This window comes from Phoca vitulina, unplaced genomic scaffold (assembly GCF_004348235.1).
Source record: "Phoca vitulina isolate PV1807 unplaced genomic scaffold, GSC_HSeal_1.0 scaffold1, whole genome shotgun sequence".
NCBI classification, from domain to species: Eukaryota; Metazoa; Chordata; class Mammalia; order Carnivora; family Phocidae; genus Phoca; species Phoca vitulina.
Window position 1 is genome coordinate 92604846 of NW_022589704.1, and position 20013 is coordinate 92624858.

The window sequence follows — 20013 nt, forward strand, 5'->3', positions numbered from 1 at the left end:
AACTTAGGTTACAGGTTTTACACTAAACCAAATAGAAATATAGATAGATGGCGGGCTGTGTAATAATCTCCAGTGCCAACTAATAATTAGAAGGGATTGCTAGAAGATTAAGAGATGACTAGGATCGTGAATGTCAGAAGCCCCACACTGCTTCTGTCATGGGACCACAGCCAAGAGAGAGACACCGGGAACAAAGCCAGCCAGGGAATGATGCTTCTCTTTAAGGCTTGGACCCCTGTCCACCATGTGGAACCTCTGGGTGTGGAGGGAGCACAAGGCCTTCTCAGCTCATGTAGAGGCAGGTCTGAGTGCCTGAGCACCCTCATCTGCAGTGTGGGGAGAGCTCCAGGCCATGGTTCCCAGACCACCATGTAAGAATAATAGAGAACTGGTCCCCAGAGGCGATTGAAGGTCAAGAACCCAAAAGGCAGACACCGGGCAGAGTACAACACAGAATTCAGAAGCCCTTAAATTCCTTACACTTTTTATTCTGTACAGTGAAAGCTCTGCATCCTGGGTCATCTGATCAATGTTTTCACCCCTTTGGGTGGAGATAGGAGAGAAACTGCAAAGTCCTGGTGCGACAGCCTCGCTGACCCACCTTCTAGTTCCAGCACCCAGCCTGCGTCGCGTGGGCCACCTCACCTTCTTGACATCTCTCTTAATAGTCTCAAGTGCATTTTTATGAATGAGCTAAATACTTGCATGTCCCTTTACCATAAAATGTTATTCAATTAATTTTCTAAATATGAGACCCTAAGCAGAGGACACATGAACAGTTCTTTTCACAGCTGTAAGGTGAGCTGAGGTGAATCTGGAAGTAGGAATTTGGATAAAAACCCCTTAAAAGGAAGATCAGTAACAGCTGTTTAGCATCCTATGTTGCAGTAACAGTGTCCCTCTAAAGAGCTATTCATTTTAGCCAGAATCCCAAGTCTAATTCAGAGTTTATAGGAACCATTACGTGTCTAAACTTTGAATCAGTATGTTAAGTACTTTTTGTGTGTTTTTTTCCAAAGTGATTGTGGAAGCTGTAACTTTCTTTTCAGCTGAGAGAATTCCAATATGGGTTCAGCTTTTATTGATACAATAGATTTTCACTTGCAGAAGTTTTTCTTCCCCTTTATAAAAGAAATACTCATATTTAAACCTCATGTTTAACTGACTACAGCCCTCTACGTGGTATTTTTACCCTTAAGAGGAAAGCAGTGGAGGCATTCAGAGCGCCTGGGGGCCTGGCCCCTCTGCCCAGCATCCACGCAGGGCATCTGTGTGTGTGGAATCTTGTTAGAATGTGCCGCCTCCATTTATCTTTTAGGAATATTGTGCCATAATATAATTCTTTACTTTTTAAAATAATTAGTAGTGCCTATAGACCAGATGGATTAATAATGCCTTCCTAATCTATAATCAGGATGGAAACCAGATGAACTGTAACTTCATTCCTTTGGATATAAAATTAGAGCTTTGGGAAGACTTACCTGCAAGCTTTCAGCTGAAACAGAATCGCTCCCTGGTAAGACTAGTTCTGTGCATTTGTTTTAAGTTAAAATCTGTTGAGTAATTTAAGACCATTTTCAGTTTAATAAAAGTAAAGTTACCTTGTGGCCTGGTGCAGAGTCAGATCACTGGTCGCATTTTCGTCAGTCCAGGCACTGCCTATGATTTACCTTGGTGCTGAGAATAAACGTGAGATCTGTTTCCTTGGTGAGTGATCACACCTAGGTTGCTGTTTCTGTGGATAGAATTATCCTCACATCGTTTAATTTCTCATTCACAGGATTAGCAACTGTGGTATTTGTATCTGACAGAATCTCATTTTATCTCTGACGGTTAAGTTCTAACAATGGCCAGTTCTGAGAGCAGGGACGATGCCGTGCTGGGGGACTCTGGCATCCTCAGAAGCGCCGCATACAGCCACAGACCAAGTACACGCTCGGAGGCCTTAAGCCTGATCTGTGGCCAATTGACCTTCACTGCTGAGAAGGATCAACATGGGTGGGGCTGACAGCATGCAGCGTACCACTTTTTACAAGAGAATAGTGATTATGTTTCTGCCCTTTGAGTGAAAAGCAAACGTTGCCCATGGGTCAGCCATACCCGTCTTAAAGGAAAAGGTAGCAGTGAGCTATTTTCTCTGGTATCATTGAATCCTGATTCTCAGATTCCCAGAAAATAGCCAGTTACATATAATTGACTAATAAGCAAGAATAATAGCGACCCTGGTAAAAATGTGCCAGATTTATTGCTGGCTGTTTGCCTATGAGAAGTCAGGCAGTCGGGTACAAAGCGATTCTCAGATGTGGCGCTGAAACCTGCCGCCGCTGGAAGACCCGCTCTCCCCAAGACCACTTTTGCCTCGGCTACCGCTGGCTTTGTGCTTCTAACAGCTGGGCCTCTTTTGGTCTCGCTGAGCACATTGTTGCCATTGGTCCCTATGTGCATTAAGGACATATGCTGGATGTCCTGAAATGTGTCTTTGGGTTGAAAGAGACCTCTGCAGAACTGGCCACAGATATTTTACAATAAAGATATGAAGATGCATCAAACTGAAGAAAGCCTTAAATTGTGACATTCAGAAGCCTATTTGGGGATATAATAAAACAGCAGTTTTCTGATGTGATATGGGGCTTACTTTCAAAGGAAGATGCCTGGTGTGCTGGTTAACTCTTCATTACCTCATTTTCTGCCAGATTTTGAGATTTGTTCGAGAATGGAATAGTCTAACTGCCATGAAGCAAAAGATAATCAGGAAAAGTGGGCAGCTCTTCTGCAGCCCAGTTCTTGCTTTGGAAGAGATCACAAAGCAACAAACCAAGCAAAACAGTACTAAAAGGTATGCATTGTCTTTCTTTTTTATTTTGTAGTTCATTATTTGTCATGGTTATTTCTACGGGGGGGGCAGGGGGAGAGACATTTTATGTAACCAGTAATGAAATCCTCATGAGTTAAGAGAAAATTATACATAAAATAACAGCTTATTTTATAGCAACATAATTAGATATTTTGTGAATTTGATCAAATCTGCTGGAAAAAATCAGGTTTTCTGGGTCTTGGTCCCATGAGTCCCCACTCATCAGGAGAGAGGCCAGAGTGACAGGCGGGTGTGACCTGTGACCTGCCAAGCCCGGGACACAATTTACAACAGGAAGACAGGTCCCTATTAGAAGAGCCGCTGCCCTGCGCTCCTGGAGCGTGAATCTGGGTGCCATGCAGCAGGGGGGCTAGTTCTGCTGGACACACCAGCACCCTGAGGATGGCGGGGAACTCTTCTCGTGCCCATGGCCGGAAGCAAAATGAAAGGTCAGGTGTGTCCTGTCCGTGTTTTACCTTAACCATTACAGGTTTCTTTCTAATCTCTGTACACTTACTTTCCTTTCCTGGCTTCATAATCATCTCTGCCCAGCTCAGGTATCCCCTGCGGGACCTCACTCCCCCTTCTCTGAAGACTCTTTCTTCAGCATGAAGTAGCGACATGCAGTCCGCTGTTCTGTTTCCCAGCTCCCGCGTGGGGAGAGATCACAAAGCACCAAACTGTACAGCCCCTGTCACTCTTGCCATCTCTATACACCAGTAATGTGTCCTCATCCTCAGTTTATGATCTCTAGACTTGTCCATGCACACAGGTGAGAAACATCCATCAATGATATGTGAGAGGGTGCAGTTGATCATACAGCTTGTATCCCTATACAGTGAAAAATCCCTTCAGCTGTTGCAAAATGTGGCATATGGTATATGCATATGTGAGAATAAGGAATGATACTTGTGATATATTATTAAGAGTAAAAATAAGTATAAAAAAAAGATGGAGATACAGATATATGCAATTGCTCTTATGACACAAAGTATCTAGAAGGGTACCCTAGGAACTCTTACCAGAGGTTTCTCTAAGACAGTAGCTCTCAGCTGGGGGCAATTTTACCCCCCAGGGTGGCAATGTTAGGAGACATTTTAGTTTATTACGATTAGGGGAAACAACCGGGGAACATGTAGTGGCTAGAGGCCTGGGATACTGCTGAAAATCCTACAGTGAACAGGACTGCACTCCCAAGCAGTTATCTGTTTCAAAATGTCAGTAGTGCCCCTGATGAGGACTCTTGCCCGTATAATAGGGGAGTTGTGGAGATAGTAGGGACTTTATATTTTAGGCCTGGATCGCAAACTCCTATGACTAAAAGCAAAGCAGGAACCAGAAATGAACACATGAGATCAAGTGTAAAGCCAGAGAAGGTTGAGGTAGGGGGGAGAAGTATAGCAAATTGGAAAGTGCATAACCCATCTGAAGTCATTCAAATTCAAATTAAAAATAAAATACTCTGTGAATCAATTAAAGCCCCTTGCCTAGTTGGATTTGTGCACAAGCTGCCAGTTTTGGACTCACCTAAACTCTTTTGTAGTGCTTAAATATTTCCCACGAATGTTGATTACTTTATATAAAAAATACATTTAAAATACCTGTGTGTATTGCTATGTATATGTACACACACATGCACACACACCCCTACACATACACTCACGTGTAACAAAAAGCATGATGCCTATGCTGTTTCTCTCGATCCTTCTTCCAGTCCCCTACATTTTCTCATTGCCATTACCACCGTCTTAGTTGCAGTATTGGTGTTCTCTTTGCATGACCTTAATTTCCTTCTTAACTAAATTTACAGCCCACTCCAGCCATTTCTAGACTTGTCACATTGTTTCCTCCCCATCAGACATGGCTGACCACCTAAATAACCACCTGAGAAAGGTGGCCAATCAGGTGTAAAAGCAAAAGTCATGAAATCAATACAAACTAGAGTCAGACACACCGGTGTTACCTATACAGTTTTCTGGAGATGATCCATGAAAGCTCAAACATGTATTAGGCAGCATAGTCAGCGTCGGGTTTGTGTTTTTCAGAGCTCCCTCTGGCAGCAGCTGGGAAATGAGATCAAAAGAGAGGACTTGAAGTAAGGAAACAGGCTGCATTGGCTCTCTGTCTCTGCCTTAACACACCACCACAAACTTAGCAGCTCAAAGCAACAGAAATGTATTATCTCACAGTTCTGTACGTCAGAGGTCTGAGATGGCTCTTTGGTTTCTCTGCTCGGGATTTTCTAAGGCTGAACTCAAGGTGTCGGCTGGTTGGACTCTCACTGAGAGTCTGGGAAGAGTCCATTTCCATGTTCAGTCAGGTTGTTGACAGAATTCAGTTCCTCGTGATTGTAGGACTTGGGTTTTCTTGCTGGCTGTCAGGGTGGGGGTTGCCCTTAGCTTCTAGAGGCTTCTTTCTAGTTCTAGCACATGGGCTCCTACGTCTCAGGGTCAGCAATAGTGTGTCAAATCCTTCTCATGCTTGGAATTGCTCCCTTTCTTAAGGTCAACTGATTAGTAACCCAAATTACATCTGCAAAGTCCCTTTACAACATGACCTAGATGAGTGATTGCCTCACCAGAGACAGGAGTCCTAGGGAGAGATGGTTAAGATACTGCCTCCCACACAAGTTAAGAGACATTAGGAGCAATGGGAATGGAGGAAAGAGGATGAAGAGAGGTGTTAGGAGATAGATCTGGAGACCTTGGTCACTGATCAGAGAGAGGAAGAGAGAGGGAAGGCTCCAGGGAAGTGGATTTAGCAGAGCCATGAAAACAAAACCTGTGTGCCTGCAGAGGGGTGTGCTTTGGGGGAGCGTGCTGGTTCTTGCTGGCCAACCTCAGCACGTCCCAGTGACTTGGCGTAACTCTCTCTCTGAAAGCAGGTGTGAGAGATCAGGCTACACAACAGCACTGATTGGAAGTCTGTATGAGGAGCAGGTAGATACTGGATGCCTTGCCCTCCCACTGAACCAGGGAGGCACCAGCCTTGGAAACACCAGGCTTAGTGGAGATAAAGGGAGAGGCATTATATTGGAAACCAGCACTCCCCGGGCCCCTTTCTTCACTTCCAGGATACTAGAAGCCACATTTTACTTCCTAGCAGAAAATTAGAGAATTCCTCTCTGAAAAAATGGAATGACCTTAGAATAAAGACACATAGACACTAATTTTAAGCAATGGCTAGATCTCCAGCTGGATTATCCTGTTCTTGGGACGCATCCAAGCTCAGAGTTTGCAGTTAGCTTTTGAGTAGCTCCATCTTAAATGTGAATGGAAGCCAAGATCACCAGCTATTGTTTCAGTTGCTGAGTTCCCATTTGTTGAGGCCGGCCTGCTTCCCTTGGAGCCCTGTTAGGTTTAGAATGCCAGCGATTTATTTTGACCCCCAAAGCAGGTCAGCATCCTAGAGCCCAGCACTGCTTTCCCTGTTGTGGGCCACTTTCCAACACACTCTTCTCTTTTTGCAAAATTTGCCATCTTCTACTGCCATGCCCATCCAGGAATTACTTTAGTAGACAGTGTTCTCCCTTCCCTATTTTTGAAAATTGGGATTTACCATAATCCTTTTGAGAGGTGGTATACTTACATCAACTTCCCAGCAAACCTCAATGGAAAATTAAATGGTGGTAACACAACCATGTTTGAGAAGTTGCCAACCTCCCACTTTGTGGGTTGATTGATCTGTTTCTTGTGGTTTCCAGAATTTTGTGCTTAAATCTCTTGTAGGAAAGGTTATTTTTAGTTCTTAAGTCTCTGAATAGATTTCTCAGCATCTTTTAAAGTTACTGAATTAGGTCTCTAAGCTTTTAAACATTGAATAATACCTGAGGCAAGGCTTAATATCCCCTTGCCCCTCAAAGCCAGGAAGTGTTTGAGTTCATTAGAATCCACTGAAATACTTAAGTGAAGTGCTTTTGTCAAGGGAATAAAATGGTTGAAGAATTGGGGGATGGAGGGACGTGGGAAATTTAGGAACCAAAAGGGCAAGTTAGAGAATTCTAAAAGAATTCACTGCGATTCTTTTTTTTCCTTTGCTTTCAGAATAACACACCAGTAGAAATGCAAATATATGAAAAGAGAATCATTTTTCATAGGAGAAATGCAGGTTTAAAGCTATAAGGAGATGTGTATCACCATTAGCAGAGATGTTTTTAACTGACATATCTTGTGCGAGTTTAAGTGTGAGGAAACAGGTCCTCTCCTGCATTGCTGGTGGACCCATATATTGGTTGGTACAAACCCAAAGGAGAGAGCAATGTGTCAAAATCTGTCCAAATTTAAAGCACCCAAGACCTTTGACCCAGCAATTCTGCTTCCAGAAAATTTATTCTACATATATTTAATGTGTAGAAATATGTGTAGGGATATTATAGCATTTTTTATGATAGCAGAGACTAGAACAACAACCTAAATGCCATTAATCGGAAACTGGTTAAACATATGATTTATTCAAATAATGGAATAACATGCCATCATTAAAAAATAGGGCAGCCTGTGTGTACTAATCTGGAAAGATCTCTGAGATGTATGTGCAGGTAAAAAGAGCAAGGTGGAGATTAGTGTGTATATTGTGCTACCATTTGTTTTTAAAAATAAAAAGTATAGGGGCACCAGGGTGGCTCAGTCATTAAGCGTCTGCCTTCGGCTCAGGTCATGATCCCGGAGTCCTGGGATCGAGCCCCGCATCGGGCTCCCTGCTCCGCGGGAAGCCTGCTTCTCCCTCTCCCACTCCTCCTGCTTGTGTTCCCTCTCTCTCGCTGTGTCTCTTTTGTCAAATAAATAAAAATCTTTAAAAAAAAAAAAGTATGAGGAGTGACTGCTAATGAGTACAGGTTTCTTTTTGGGGTGATGGAAATGTTCTGGAATTAGTGGTGATGGTTGGACAACCTTGTGACTGAACTAGAATGCACTGAAATGTAAACTTTAAAATGGTAAATTTTATGGTTTATGAGTTATATGTCAATAAAAATAGAAAATAAAAGGTATAACCTCTACACAGAAAAAAATTTTTTCTGAAAGTATGTATTAAAAACTGGTCATAGAGATAGCTCTGGGGGAGGGAATGGGAATGGATGGTAAACTTGCTCTTCACCATATACACCATTGCATGCCTTTTGAGTTTTGAAATATGTGCGTGTATCAAAAAATTAATAGTTTATAAAAAGAAGCAAATCTGTTAATTATTAAATCTACTTTAACAGAAAAGCAAATTTCTAAGATCTTACCTACAATTACACAATTCCATCGTGATTTAACTTTAATTTTATTGTCAAGATACCAAATTAAGAAGTACTTGGAAATATGAAGAAATTCATGTTTAAACTAATTAAAAAGGAAAAAAATCTACAATAAGTGTAAACTACCAGAGAAAGTGGGCCATGCTAATTAGAAGGAATTAATTGGGTAATTGCATTTTACCTACTTAAAATCCCCCGTCACCTTTAATTGGAATAACTTTCCTCTTTACTTCCAGTCCCTAAACCATTTTGTGGTATCGATAGTGTTGTGTAATAAGGTTCTGAATCCCCATCAAGAGTGGCGTTATTTCAGTGGAAGGATTCCATAAACCCTGTATTGCTGATAATAATGGAAACAGCCTTAAGATTATAGAAGATGTGATGGAACCTGGTTAACTAAAAAGAGAATTACTTTACCCAAGTACGCTGATACACTGTTATAACTCATCAAGGTGATTGGGGGAACCTTAAAGGAAAGGCCAAGAGGGAGGTAAACATGCAGTGGGAGATTCTCTGTGCAGCGTGGCAAGCTGTTTACTCATGGCTGTCAGTTGTGCGTGGATTTGGTTGTTTCTTATTCCTACACCCACTCCACTTGTCCCCTAAGTGAAAACTGGTCCAGAGGATATTGAAGGACTCTTGAATATCTTAGAAAAATAAATCTTGAAAAAACCACTTTGGAACAGAGATATGCTTCCCACACATGGAGGCCAATGTAAAGGTAGGAAATATTCCCTAATGTTCGTATTAGCACCATGAAGACTCCTGTCTTACCTTTTCTCTTGCTTTTACAAGGAGGAATGTGAGCATGAAATAGAGAAACTCTTAGAGGAGAGAGAGGAAATCTTCTTAACATGTAATTGTTTTAGATACATCACCAAAGAAGATGTTGCTGTAGCCTCACTGGACAAGGTGAAGAAGGATGGGGGCCATGTCCGTCTGATCATGAAGGAGTCCGGGCCACGGGAACCTTCTACACAGTAAGGTTTCATTTATGAGAAGAACATAGTAGTACTACTTGTACTCCTTTAAATTTCTGTATTCGTATTTGTAATCATACTTGACCTTGATGTGGCCACTTACAGGTTAGAAAGAGCTTTCACAATATGGTAACTCCTCCATCCTCCTAGCAACCCTGTGAGGAATAGGATGTCCTCACCTTAGAAATCAGAAGGACCCTGAGACCAGGTGGACCAAGTGACCCACCCAAAGATACTAGATGTTCCCAGTCATGAGCTCTATCACAAGGAGCTTTTAACACTTCTGAGAAACAGCCATGGAAAATAGGCAAGCAGTTTTGGTAATTCCGTGTAGGACCTTTCAACATAATTGAGGGATGTACCTTTTCGTTTTATTTTAACAAATTGAGTGCATGTCCTGTCATGTCCATTTCTCATTTTAATTCAGTCAAATCTGAGTTTACCTGTAGGAGGCACATACTTAGCAAGTCTTCTGTTCCAGCTCCTAAAAATAGTATTAGCATCTTGGCTGTGTCACTCCGTGGGTGTGACTGTCTCCTGGTGGCCAGCAGGGGCTCCCAGAGGGTGTCATGGAAGCCTTAGTAAATGGCCTCTCTGTCCTGCTACAGTGTGTGGTCCAACACACACAGAGCACGGGAGCCCCAACTTCAGGTGGGGTTTCACATTAGTCTGTCCTTTCCCAGCCTGAGGAAGCATTTTCTAACTTCTCATTTGCCAATTTCTTCAGATGTTTCCAAGTCTGATTGTTTAACTTGAAGATATCTAAATTCCCAAGAGAGGCAGCATATTTGTATTCAAATTAATTTTTTAACACCCCATTCTTTGCTTTATTTGGCATGAAGCATCAAGTGCTGACTATAACTGTTGTTTCCACACTGAATCACAGAATCTGTGGGTCCTGCACTTACTGTTTATCAGTATAGAAACTTTGAAAACCATTCATTATATGAAGTAGTGACTAGTGTTAAGTGTTCATTAGTTACTTATTGCATGTTTTGCTCAATTCTAGAAAGTTCCTTGATGATGGAGTGTGTGTCCCATTTCTAAATCCCTGCATAGCCCAAGCTGATCTCACTGGGAAGCCTTCTATATCCAAAGGCTATCTGCAAGCTATGGATAATGAAGGAAATCCACTTTGCCTTCGCTGTCAGCAACCCACTTGCCAAACTAAGCAAGAGTGTAAAGTGAATGCTTGGGATTCACGATTTTGCTCTCTGAAATGTCAGGAAGAGTTTTGGATTCGATCTAATAACAGTTACCTGCGAGCCAAAGTATTTGAAATTGAACATGGTGTGTGTCAGCTATGTAATCTGAATGCACAGGAACTCTTTTTACGTCTGAGAGATGCCCCCAAAAGTCAGAGGAAGAATCTTCTGGACATTACCTGGATCTCAAAGCTCCCATTGGAACAGGTAAATTATAATCATGTGGCAGACAGAAGGCTGCATTGTACTGAGTGATGAATATTGACTCACTTTTTCTTTAACTTTTTAATATGGCAGTTTTTGAAAATATACATACAGAAGTAGAATAATCAACCCATAGACCCATCACCCAACTTGAACAGTTATCAACATTTTGCCTTCATTTTCATTTGTCCCTCACCTCAATCCTTTTTTCTCCTGGAATTATTTTAAAGCAAATTCTAGGCATTTCATTTCATTTCCTTTTTTTTTAAGATTTTATTTATTTACTTGACAGAGAGAGAGACAGCAAGAGAGGGAACACAAGCAGGGGAAGAGGGAGAAGCAGGCCTCCCGCTGAGCAGGGAGCCCGATGTGGGGCTCGATCCCAGGACTCTGGGATCATGACCTGAGCCAAAGGCAGATGCTTAATGACTGAGCCACCCAGGCACTCCCCCCTTTTTTTTAAGTAATCTCTACATCCATCGTGGTGCCTGAACTCATGACCCTGAGATCAAGTCGCATGCTCTACCAACTAAGCCAGCCAGGTGCCCCTCATTTCCTCTTGAAATACTCTCATTATGGGGGTGCCTGGGTGGCTTCTCCCTCTCCTGCTCCCCCTGCTTGTGCTCACTCACCCTGTCAAATAAATAAAAATATTTTAAAAAATACTTTCATTATGTACCTCTCACAGAGACTTCCTCCCACCCTCCTTCTTTCTTTCTGTCGCTTTCTAAAATATAATCCTATACCCCAGTACCCATTATTACACTCAACACAATTATGATTCCTTAATAAATCCAGGCTTAGTTTCCCAGATTGTCTCAAAAATGCCTTTTTGCAGTTGCTTTGTTCAAATTAGGATCACAATATGACCCACACACTGCATTTGTTCATTATACCTCTTACGTTCCAGTTAATCTGTAATATCACCTCCTTCCTTTTTTACACCACTGATTGTTCAAGAAACTGGATCATTTGCCGGTAGGATTTCCTACATTATGGATTTGTCTTCCTCTATCCTCATGGTATTATTTGACATGTTTCCCTATCCCCCTGATTCCAGAATAATAGTTATAAGATATAGTGGCTTAATTAGATTCTGATTAAATTATTTTGGGAAGAGAGCTTAACAGATGATACATCCCATCAAGAAGTACCTATGGTCTGGTTGTTCCACTTTTCATGATGTTAGGATTGAATGACAAGAGGCAAACAGATAACTCCCAAAATGTAATTCATTACAATGTGAAGAAAATATTTGTTCATCCCATTGTAAAATGTAATTTTAGCAGAGCAATTTACGGAAAAATTATTCTTAGAAAACAATCACCAGGATTCACTTTTATTTCACATTAGAAACTCAACTGGTTTCTAATGTTGTGATCTAATCAGTTCTAAGTTTCAAACTAGAGCAAAATGTATAATTTTGTAGTGTGCTTAATTTTAAAAATCACTCCTGAGCCATTCTCTCCCCACTAAAATAATGGATAAATTTCTGCCAGTTGGTCAAATCATTTTTATTCACCTAGTATCACCAAATTATGACAGAATTAATTAAGCATTTCTGCAAAGATGAATTAGTGTGTCTTTGAGAGCTAGGGAAATAAACTATTTCCTTCATGATAACCAGAGTTCCTGAAATATCCTTTTGTCTAACTGGTGAGGGACACACTGCACCCATCCCAGGGGTGTCAGCCAGATGGCAGTCAGTGTCTGCTGCCTCAGAGCCGAGTCTTCCAGAAGACAAGCAATGAAAGGACTCAAGGACATCGTGAAAGCAGCCTGTCCAGGAACGCAGAAGTTATTACGTAGTGTACTACTAAAACAGAAGTGCTCCGAGGCTAGGGAGCACCGTACGGCTCTTACTGGGGAGGATCAGTCAGAGAGGGAGTGATTATTTTAAGAGTTAAATTTAGGATGCTGAACACTGACCCCAGGTGATTGGCCAGGGAATTACTAGGAGGAATAAAGAAGCACATCTGGATTAGAGTCCATCCGAGGAGAGACGACTGTTGAGAGCAAAAGAATTGGTTACAAAAAGCAGACAAAATGGATCTTTTTCCCTAAGAACACGTCATGTGCTTGATGCACAAGACTGCCATTTGTAACTGCTTCTAACAATGCCGGCCTCAGCTGGACAGAGTTTACCGCTCCAGCTTGCTGCTTCTTGGGCCTCTTCTGGGGCTGGGGTCCCTCTGCCTCCGCGTGTCTAAGTGCTGTAGAACCATGACACAGGTTCCCCTGCCAGCAGCACGCAGCCAATTTTAATTTTGTCCTTGTCCAAGACCAAGCTTCATGCTCATCTTTATCATATTGAAAAAACTACAATGCTGAGCTGGTTTTACTGCCTCAGGCAAAACATTAAAATACATTCCATTTTAAGGTAGGTCATCACAGATAAAATATAAAGTGTATATATGTGAGCTGGCCTAAATAGTGCTGCTTTACATGGACAACTTTGTTTATTCCAGATACACCAGTGATAGAGATCTGTTGTGGAAACTTCCTTCCAGTCCATGGAACTGGACTGGAGAGGCTCCCCAGGGAATGGCATAAAAGTTCCGGCTGACAGCTGTTAATATTAATTTTTCACTGTTTATAATAAATGAATTTAGGTCAATAACTAAAGATTATTTGACTCTGTAATATTCAGAAGTTTTTTTCTAATCTGATCTTACTCTTTTCACAGTTTTCTTTTAGTGACTATCTAAACTAGCTCAAAGGTGCAGAAGCAAGTAATTTTCCCTGATCTGTCAGGAGTCTTGGTATTTTATACTTGCTTGTAATTTTTTCAAAATGGGTTAGGTAAGGGAAAAAGAACTTTTTCAGAAACATATTTTATTGCTTTCAAATTGCTAACCTAGAGGCTTTTTCCTACTCACAATAAAAGCTATAAAAAGCCATCCTAATGTGTTTTTCGCTGTGATCTTGCTGTATAAACATGATTGCACGAGGCAAAACCAACAGTTCCCACAGTGTATGATGAAAAGTGCTGATCTTGTGTTCTTACTGCAGCTTAATGAAATGATAAGAAACCCAGGAGAAGGGCATTTCTGGCAGGTGGACCACATCAAGCCCGTGTCGGGTGGAGGAGGACAGTGCTCTCTGGACAACCTGCAGACGCTGTGCACAGTGTGTCACAGAGAGGTGAGTGAGGCTCTACAGACCCATGTGACTTCTTCCTGGGCCAGCAAATAGAAAAGTGTGTTTACAGGTGCGGGAGACAGAGTGGATGAATCTGTATCCCTTGTCTGGGTTCCGAGATGCCTTTATTCCCTTCATCACCTGAGTTTCCTCTCGAGGCTGATGTAAGTTCTCAGTCCCAGACAGAAGAGAAGCTGCTTTCCTTTGCATTCATTCTAGGACAGGAGATCGTCACCACCACCTAGAAGAAAATGAATGTAACTTACACAGTGTTGAAGAGACCCATCAACCTAGAAGACTGGTGAACTGGAGCAGTGACGTGTGTTTGCATTTGCAGCTAAGGCTGTCCTGACATGTCAGAGAACATTAATAAATTCCTTCTAGGACCAACTCCGTTCAACATGCAGACATTACACTCTTGGCCAAAGTGCAAAATCTGTTATCCTTGGCACATTTTTGAGCAGTTACCTGTTGCTTAAAACAGGAGGGAAAAATATGACAACATTATTTACCAACTAGGATGAATTTTTAACAGGCCGTCTAGCAAAAGGATCTACTGATTAAAATTTTCTTAGAAAGAAGCATACATTCAATATGCAACTTTGGATCTAACTTTTTTTCCAATTGTGGCAGGATTTAAGTATTTTCCCATGTTCCCATGATAAGCATTCATGTTTATCATCCCAAATAGCTACACGTTATTGAGTCTATGTCTGCTATAGTTTATTTAGCCATTCCCATACTAATGAACATTGAAGTGGTTTTCATTTCCTGTTTACATACTGTTCTTTCCATTTTGAAGTTGTTCCTTAAGATAGATCCTCAAATGTAAAATCACAGAGTCAAGTGTTTGACCATAGGAGTTTATCTCCAAGCAGTTTTCCAAAGGACAGTGTTCTGCGCCTCTTCCCCCAGGGGACAAAAGTGCCCATTTAACTGAGCTCATCAGTGTTCATGTGCCAGGAGAAGGGCCTGCCACTATTTTGTTTACCAAAGATACTGAGGTTTTTAAAAACGCTCATCAGTGGTATTTACACTTTCGAAACCTGTTCAGATCCTTTGCCAGTGTTCATATTGTATAAGCACTCTTAGCCTTATTTTAATATTTTAGGTTCCTCAGTTTCTTCACAAATATAAGTCTTACATAAATGGGATCCTGTAATAGGGTTTTTTGTTTTATTTTTAGTTTTAATCCTCTTTTCTCTCCCCACCCCTTCTACCTGGATAACTTCACACATACATGAACTTCAACTGGGAAAAAAAAGTCATCTGATTTCTCTGCTGTGAAAATTACTAGCACATTCAAGACCTCTAAGAGAATTAAGATATAACAAAAAGAAAATCCACCCCTTCTGTAATCACTTTTTTAGATTCTCATGAGAAATTCTATTTGTGGAAATAGCAGAAGAATTCAGTTTTGATCTACCTCATTTTGTTTTTCTGCATTGGCTTGGGAGTGGCTTCTGAGCCCACAGAATAGGAAGCTGGTAGGCCGTACATGCACTGCACTATGAGAAATCGCGAGACACCTCATGTATGCCCTCCCTTAGATGAGGAGAATCAGGGCCTACTGTAGTCCCCGAATGAGGCATTCACAGTCTCACTGGGGAGTAAGTCATTCCCCAAAGCATCTGGTCCTAAGTGAACGTAGGACCTCAGGGCACTTACCAGAGCTACTGGGGTCCTCTGCTTGTGGTGTGGTGTCCCCTTTGAGGGCAAAGCAATGGGAAGTGGGCATGGTGATAATGTAGATTTTTCCGGACTAAAGAAATACAAAAAGTTTTTGAGATTCTGAAACCAGTACTCTTTTCCTAACAGGTGTACATTTGTATATTTTTTAACTTTTAGAGAACTACCAGGCAAGCTAAGGAAAGAAGTCAGGGGAGAAGACAATCTCTAGCATCAAAGCATGGATCAGACATCACAAGATTTTTGGTGAAGAAATGAAGTATAAAAATTTTTGAGTGGATGACAAATGGTTTACATGTGGAGGAACTGAAACCTTTTTTTTCATGTTTCTCAGATTGAGTAAACATTTTTAGAGCAAAAAATCAAGAATTCAACTTTCTCTTTCATATTATATGCTTTTAGTGTCCAATACCTTTTGAAAGTACTTAACATAAACTGAGATATAATACTAAATATTTCTGTGATCTTCTTGATTTCAGGCAGGCTCTCAATTATGTTTCAGTAAGGTTTTGTTAAGCTTTCATTTCCCCCTGCAGTACCTTAATCATGGTATTATGTATAGACTGTATTTGAAAAATATACTCTCAGTTATTTGGAAAATGCTCAGTATTGCTTCTGAACTGCTGTGTGGAGATGCAGAACACTGGAAAACTGCAAGGGAAATTTCGGAGGCAAATCATTCAGGAATTCGGGGTCAAGCATGACCTTCCTGCTTAGTATGCAAGAGAGACTCTTGTTCTCTGACTGCCTCCAAAATGGGCTTCGGGTACACATTTTGAGTGTCGCCCTATTTTTTTTATTTCTTAGCAGATTGTCTTTATTGAAAAGATGCTTCTGAAAATAAGCTAATTGGACCTATGGTGTTGATAGACGATTTTGGGTTCTAGATAGCAAGTAATTGTTAAAACTATTTAAAACTGAAAACATAAAATGTAAAATGTCACTTACTTAAACTTCATTTTTCAGTTAGTTTGTTAGTTTATGTTAATGCATAAAACTAGGCTCACAGTCCAAGCGCCCTTTGTCTCCTGGTTATCATTTTTGTTTTTAAAATCCCGGTCTTATTAGAAGTGTATTCCTGGTACCTCTTTAAAAAGGAGTGAGGATGATAAAACACTTATACTAAAGCATGATCAGATGGAGATAAAGGTTTCAAAAATACAATGGTAATACTAACATGTCACTGACATTCAAAAATAAAAGCATGACAATGAAAACCAGGATACAGTCCTGCAAAATGTCAAAGTCATGAGAGGAACGAGAACTACACAAAATACAGGTCCAAGCAAGAATTACATTCACGAAAGGCCTATTTGTAAACACTGTTTGGATGTAAATTTCATTTATTTATTTGAGCACTTTACAATTTTCATTAGTAACTGATGCTCTACAATGTGTAGAGGACTTGTTTTTAGAAAGACTATCCAATCATGAATTATCCTTCCAGAGTTCTTAAGGTTTATAACTATTTTATTGCATGAGATCAAATAGTGTTGTTTATTTTATAGATTGGGCCAGGCTTTCTTTTGCCTCCTTTCTGCTTTGCTGGCCAGGCTCTTTGCAGTTTTCTGCCTCATTGCCAGGGTTACCTAGGATTCCTCACGGCTGAGAGCTGAGAAATCAGCTGAGAGCTGAGAAACCGGCAGGCTGCTTTTCCTCCAGCATGGGGTGCTTGCAAGTGAGACTTAGGTCTAAGTAAGTAGTTCAGGTGTCAGTGGCAGTTACCGCTTTAGATTAAACTAAGGTGGCAGTTCTAGGAATAAAGTTCTCAGATATAATAAAGGAATGATGGTTTGAGATTAAATGACCCATGTGCCAGATTTCAAAATCCCAAACCAAATAAAAATGCCATAAAAGCATCAAAAAGAATAAAATACTTAGGAATACATTTAGCTAAAGAGGTGAAAGATAGATATGTACACTGAAACTACCAGACTTTGATGAAAAAAAAAAACTGAAAAAGATACAAATGGAAAGATATTCCATATTCATGGATGGGAAAAATTTATATTCTAAGGAAGTACATACTACCCAAAGAAATCTATAGATGCAGTATAATCCCTATCAATATTCCAGTGACATCTTTCATAGAAATAAATAGAAAAAGAAATTCTAAAATTTGCTTGGAACCACAAAACTCAAAATAGCAAAGCAATCTTGAGAGAGAACAAAGCTGGAGGAATCAGGCTTCCAGGTTCAAACTATATTACAAAGCTGTAGTAATCAAAATATTATGGCATAGCTAAAAACAAACCCATAGATCAATAGAAGAGCATAGAGAGCCCAATAAAACCATGCATATATCTTCAACTGATTTTTTTTTTTTAAAGATTTATTTATTTTATTTTAGAGACAGAGCACAAGGGGAGGGGCAGAAAGAGAGAGAGAATCCTCAAGCAGACTTCCCGCTGAGCTCAAAGCCCGACACCAGGCTGGATCTCACAAACCTGAGCCGAAACCAAGAATCGGCCACTTAACCAACTGAGACACTCAGGTGTGCCCCCCTTCCTAATTTATTTATTTTATTTTAGAGAGAGAGAGTCAACTGATTTTCAACAAACGAGCCAAGAATATGTAATGGAAAAAGGATAGTCTCTTCAATAAATGGTGATGGGAAAACTGGACAGCCACATGCACAAGAATGAAACTGGACCCCCTACTTTGTAGCATATACACAAATCAATTCAAAATTGAATAAAGACTTGAATGTAAGACCTGAAACAATAAAACTGCTCAAAGAAAACAGGGAAGATTTAGGTCCGAGATGGCGGCTAGGAAGACCTTTAACTTACCTCTTTTCACAGACACACCAAATCTATACCTACATATAGAGCAGTTCCTCCTGAAGAAGAACTGAGGACTGATTGAACAGCTTCTGTACAACAGAGGATAGAGAGGCCACATAGAGAGTAGCAGGAGAAACAGAGACATGGTAACAACAGGAAACCCAACGCTGAGGTAAACTGCAGTGGGAAGGGATGGCACAGAGGGACTCATGCACAGATTCACCCATGCTGGGGCATGGAAAAAAGCAGCAGTTCAAAAGGCAACTACACTACCAGTGAACCAACCCTAGAGCATTCAACAGTGAAGGAACTGCTGGAACTTTCTCCAGACTCAGAGGTGCTAGTGAGTACCATTGTTTACATTCATCCTTCACCTTGATGGCACAGATGGGCTCAAGGTCCCAGCACTCTAGCCAGCCTGCTGCATTAGCAAACACCAGGGCCCTAGCCCACACCAGCCTGACATCTCCCCAAGGCGGCTCCTGCACACATGCCTGCCCAACCTCCAGTTGTCCCACCAAGGTGAGCCCAACACAGTGCACACCCGGTCATTCCTTTAGTGTGCCCATTACAGCTGCAGCCAACTTACCAAGATAATACAGGCACAAAACACTCCAAGACACCCCAGGCCTCCAACTGTTTTAGCTGCAGCCAACTCACCAGGGTATCCCCTGTGTGAGGCCACACCCACTACAGCTGGAACCATCCCTCCAGGATTCTCCAAGCACAGAATGCCCTGGGACCACCTAACCCATGCCCACTTCAGTTCCAGCTACCCCACCAGGGCACCCCTTTATGGAGCGCCCGTCCATGCCTGCTTCATCTCCAGCCATCTTACCAGAGTGGCCATAGGGTAGACTGCCCAAGGAATTCTCAGGCCACACCCCTTACAGCTCTAACCAGCCAGCCAAAACCACGAGACATACAGTCTACACCAGGGATATGCCTATACAAGTCCTGTCATCCAGAATGGGAGAGGTAGCTGTTTTGCCTAAGTAAAAAGAAAGTAAAACAAAATGAAGACAGAGGAATATCCTCCAAACAAAAAAAATGAGACAAAACTTGAGGAAAAAAACTAATTGAAATGGTGATCACCAGTCTATGATAAGGAGTTAAAAGTAATGGTCAAAAAGATGCTTGTCAGACTTGAGAGAAGAGTGGATGAAAGATGGAAGTATCACAATTCCACATTTCAAGATATACTACAAAGCTCTAGTAATCAAAACTATATGGTACTGACACAGAAATAGACACATAAATCAACAGAACAGAGAGCCCAGAAATAAACCTACACATATATGGTCAATTAATCTACGACAAAGGAGGCAAGAATGTGCAATGAGGAAAAGGCAGTCTCTTTAATAAATGGTGTTGGGGAAACTGGACCACTTTCTTATACCATACACAAAAATAACTCATAATGGATTAAAGACCGAAATAAGAGATCTGAAACCATTAAAATCCTAGAAGAGAACACAGGCTGTTATTTCTTTGACATTAGCCATAGCAACATTTTTCTAGATCTGTCTCCTAAGGCAAGAGAAACAAAAGCAAAAGTAAACTAGTGGGACTACATCAAAATAAAAAAGCTTCTGCACAGCAAAGTAAATCATCAACAAAACTAAAAGGCAAACTATAGAATGGGACAATATTTGCAGATAACCTATCCTATAGGGGTTAATATCCAAAATATATAAACAACTCCTATAACTCAACATCAAAAGAATGATAATCCAATAAAAAAATTACTTGATTACTTGAATAGACATTTTTCCAAAGAAAATATACAGATGGCAAACAGACATATGAAAAGATGCTCATTACTAATCAGGGAAATGCAAATCAAATGGGTAATATAAAAAACACAAAATAACAAGTGTTGACAAGGATGTAGAGAAAAAGGAACTTCATGCTC

At 40.9% G+C, this 20013-nt stretch overlaps 1 protein-coding gene across 9 annotated transcripts in view; it reads left to right on the forward strand.

Moving 5' to 3' along the window:
* The window catches only part of ZRANB3 (zinc finger RANBP2-type containing 3), a 310759-nt gene extending 292974 nt beyond the window's left edge, over window positions 1-17785 (forward strand). For all 9 annotated transcript variants that reach the window (XM_032411359.1, XM_032411348.1, XM_032411398.1 and 6 more), the window contains 6 exons: window positions 1415-1516; window positions 2694-2836; window positions 8963-9073; window positions 10083-10485; window positions 13495-13626; window positions 15472-17785. In XM_032411359.1, the coding sequence (XP_032267250.1) occupies window positions 1415-1516; window positions 2694-2836; window positions 8963-9073; window positions 10083-10485; window positions 13495-13626; window positions 15472-15570 (990 nt within the window). In that variant the 3' untranslated portion in view covers window positions 15571-17785. The remainder of the gene's footprint in view (window positions 1-1414; window positions 1517-2693; window positions 2837-8962; window positions 9074-10082; window positions 10486-13494; window positions 13627-15471) is intronic.
* Window positions 17786-20013: the final 2228 nt, after the last annotated feature.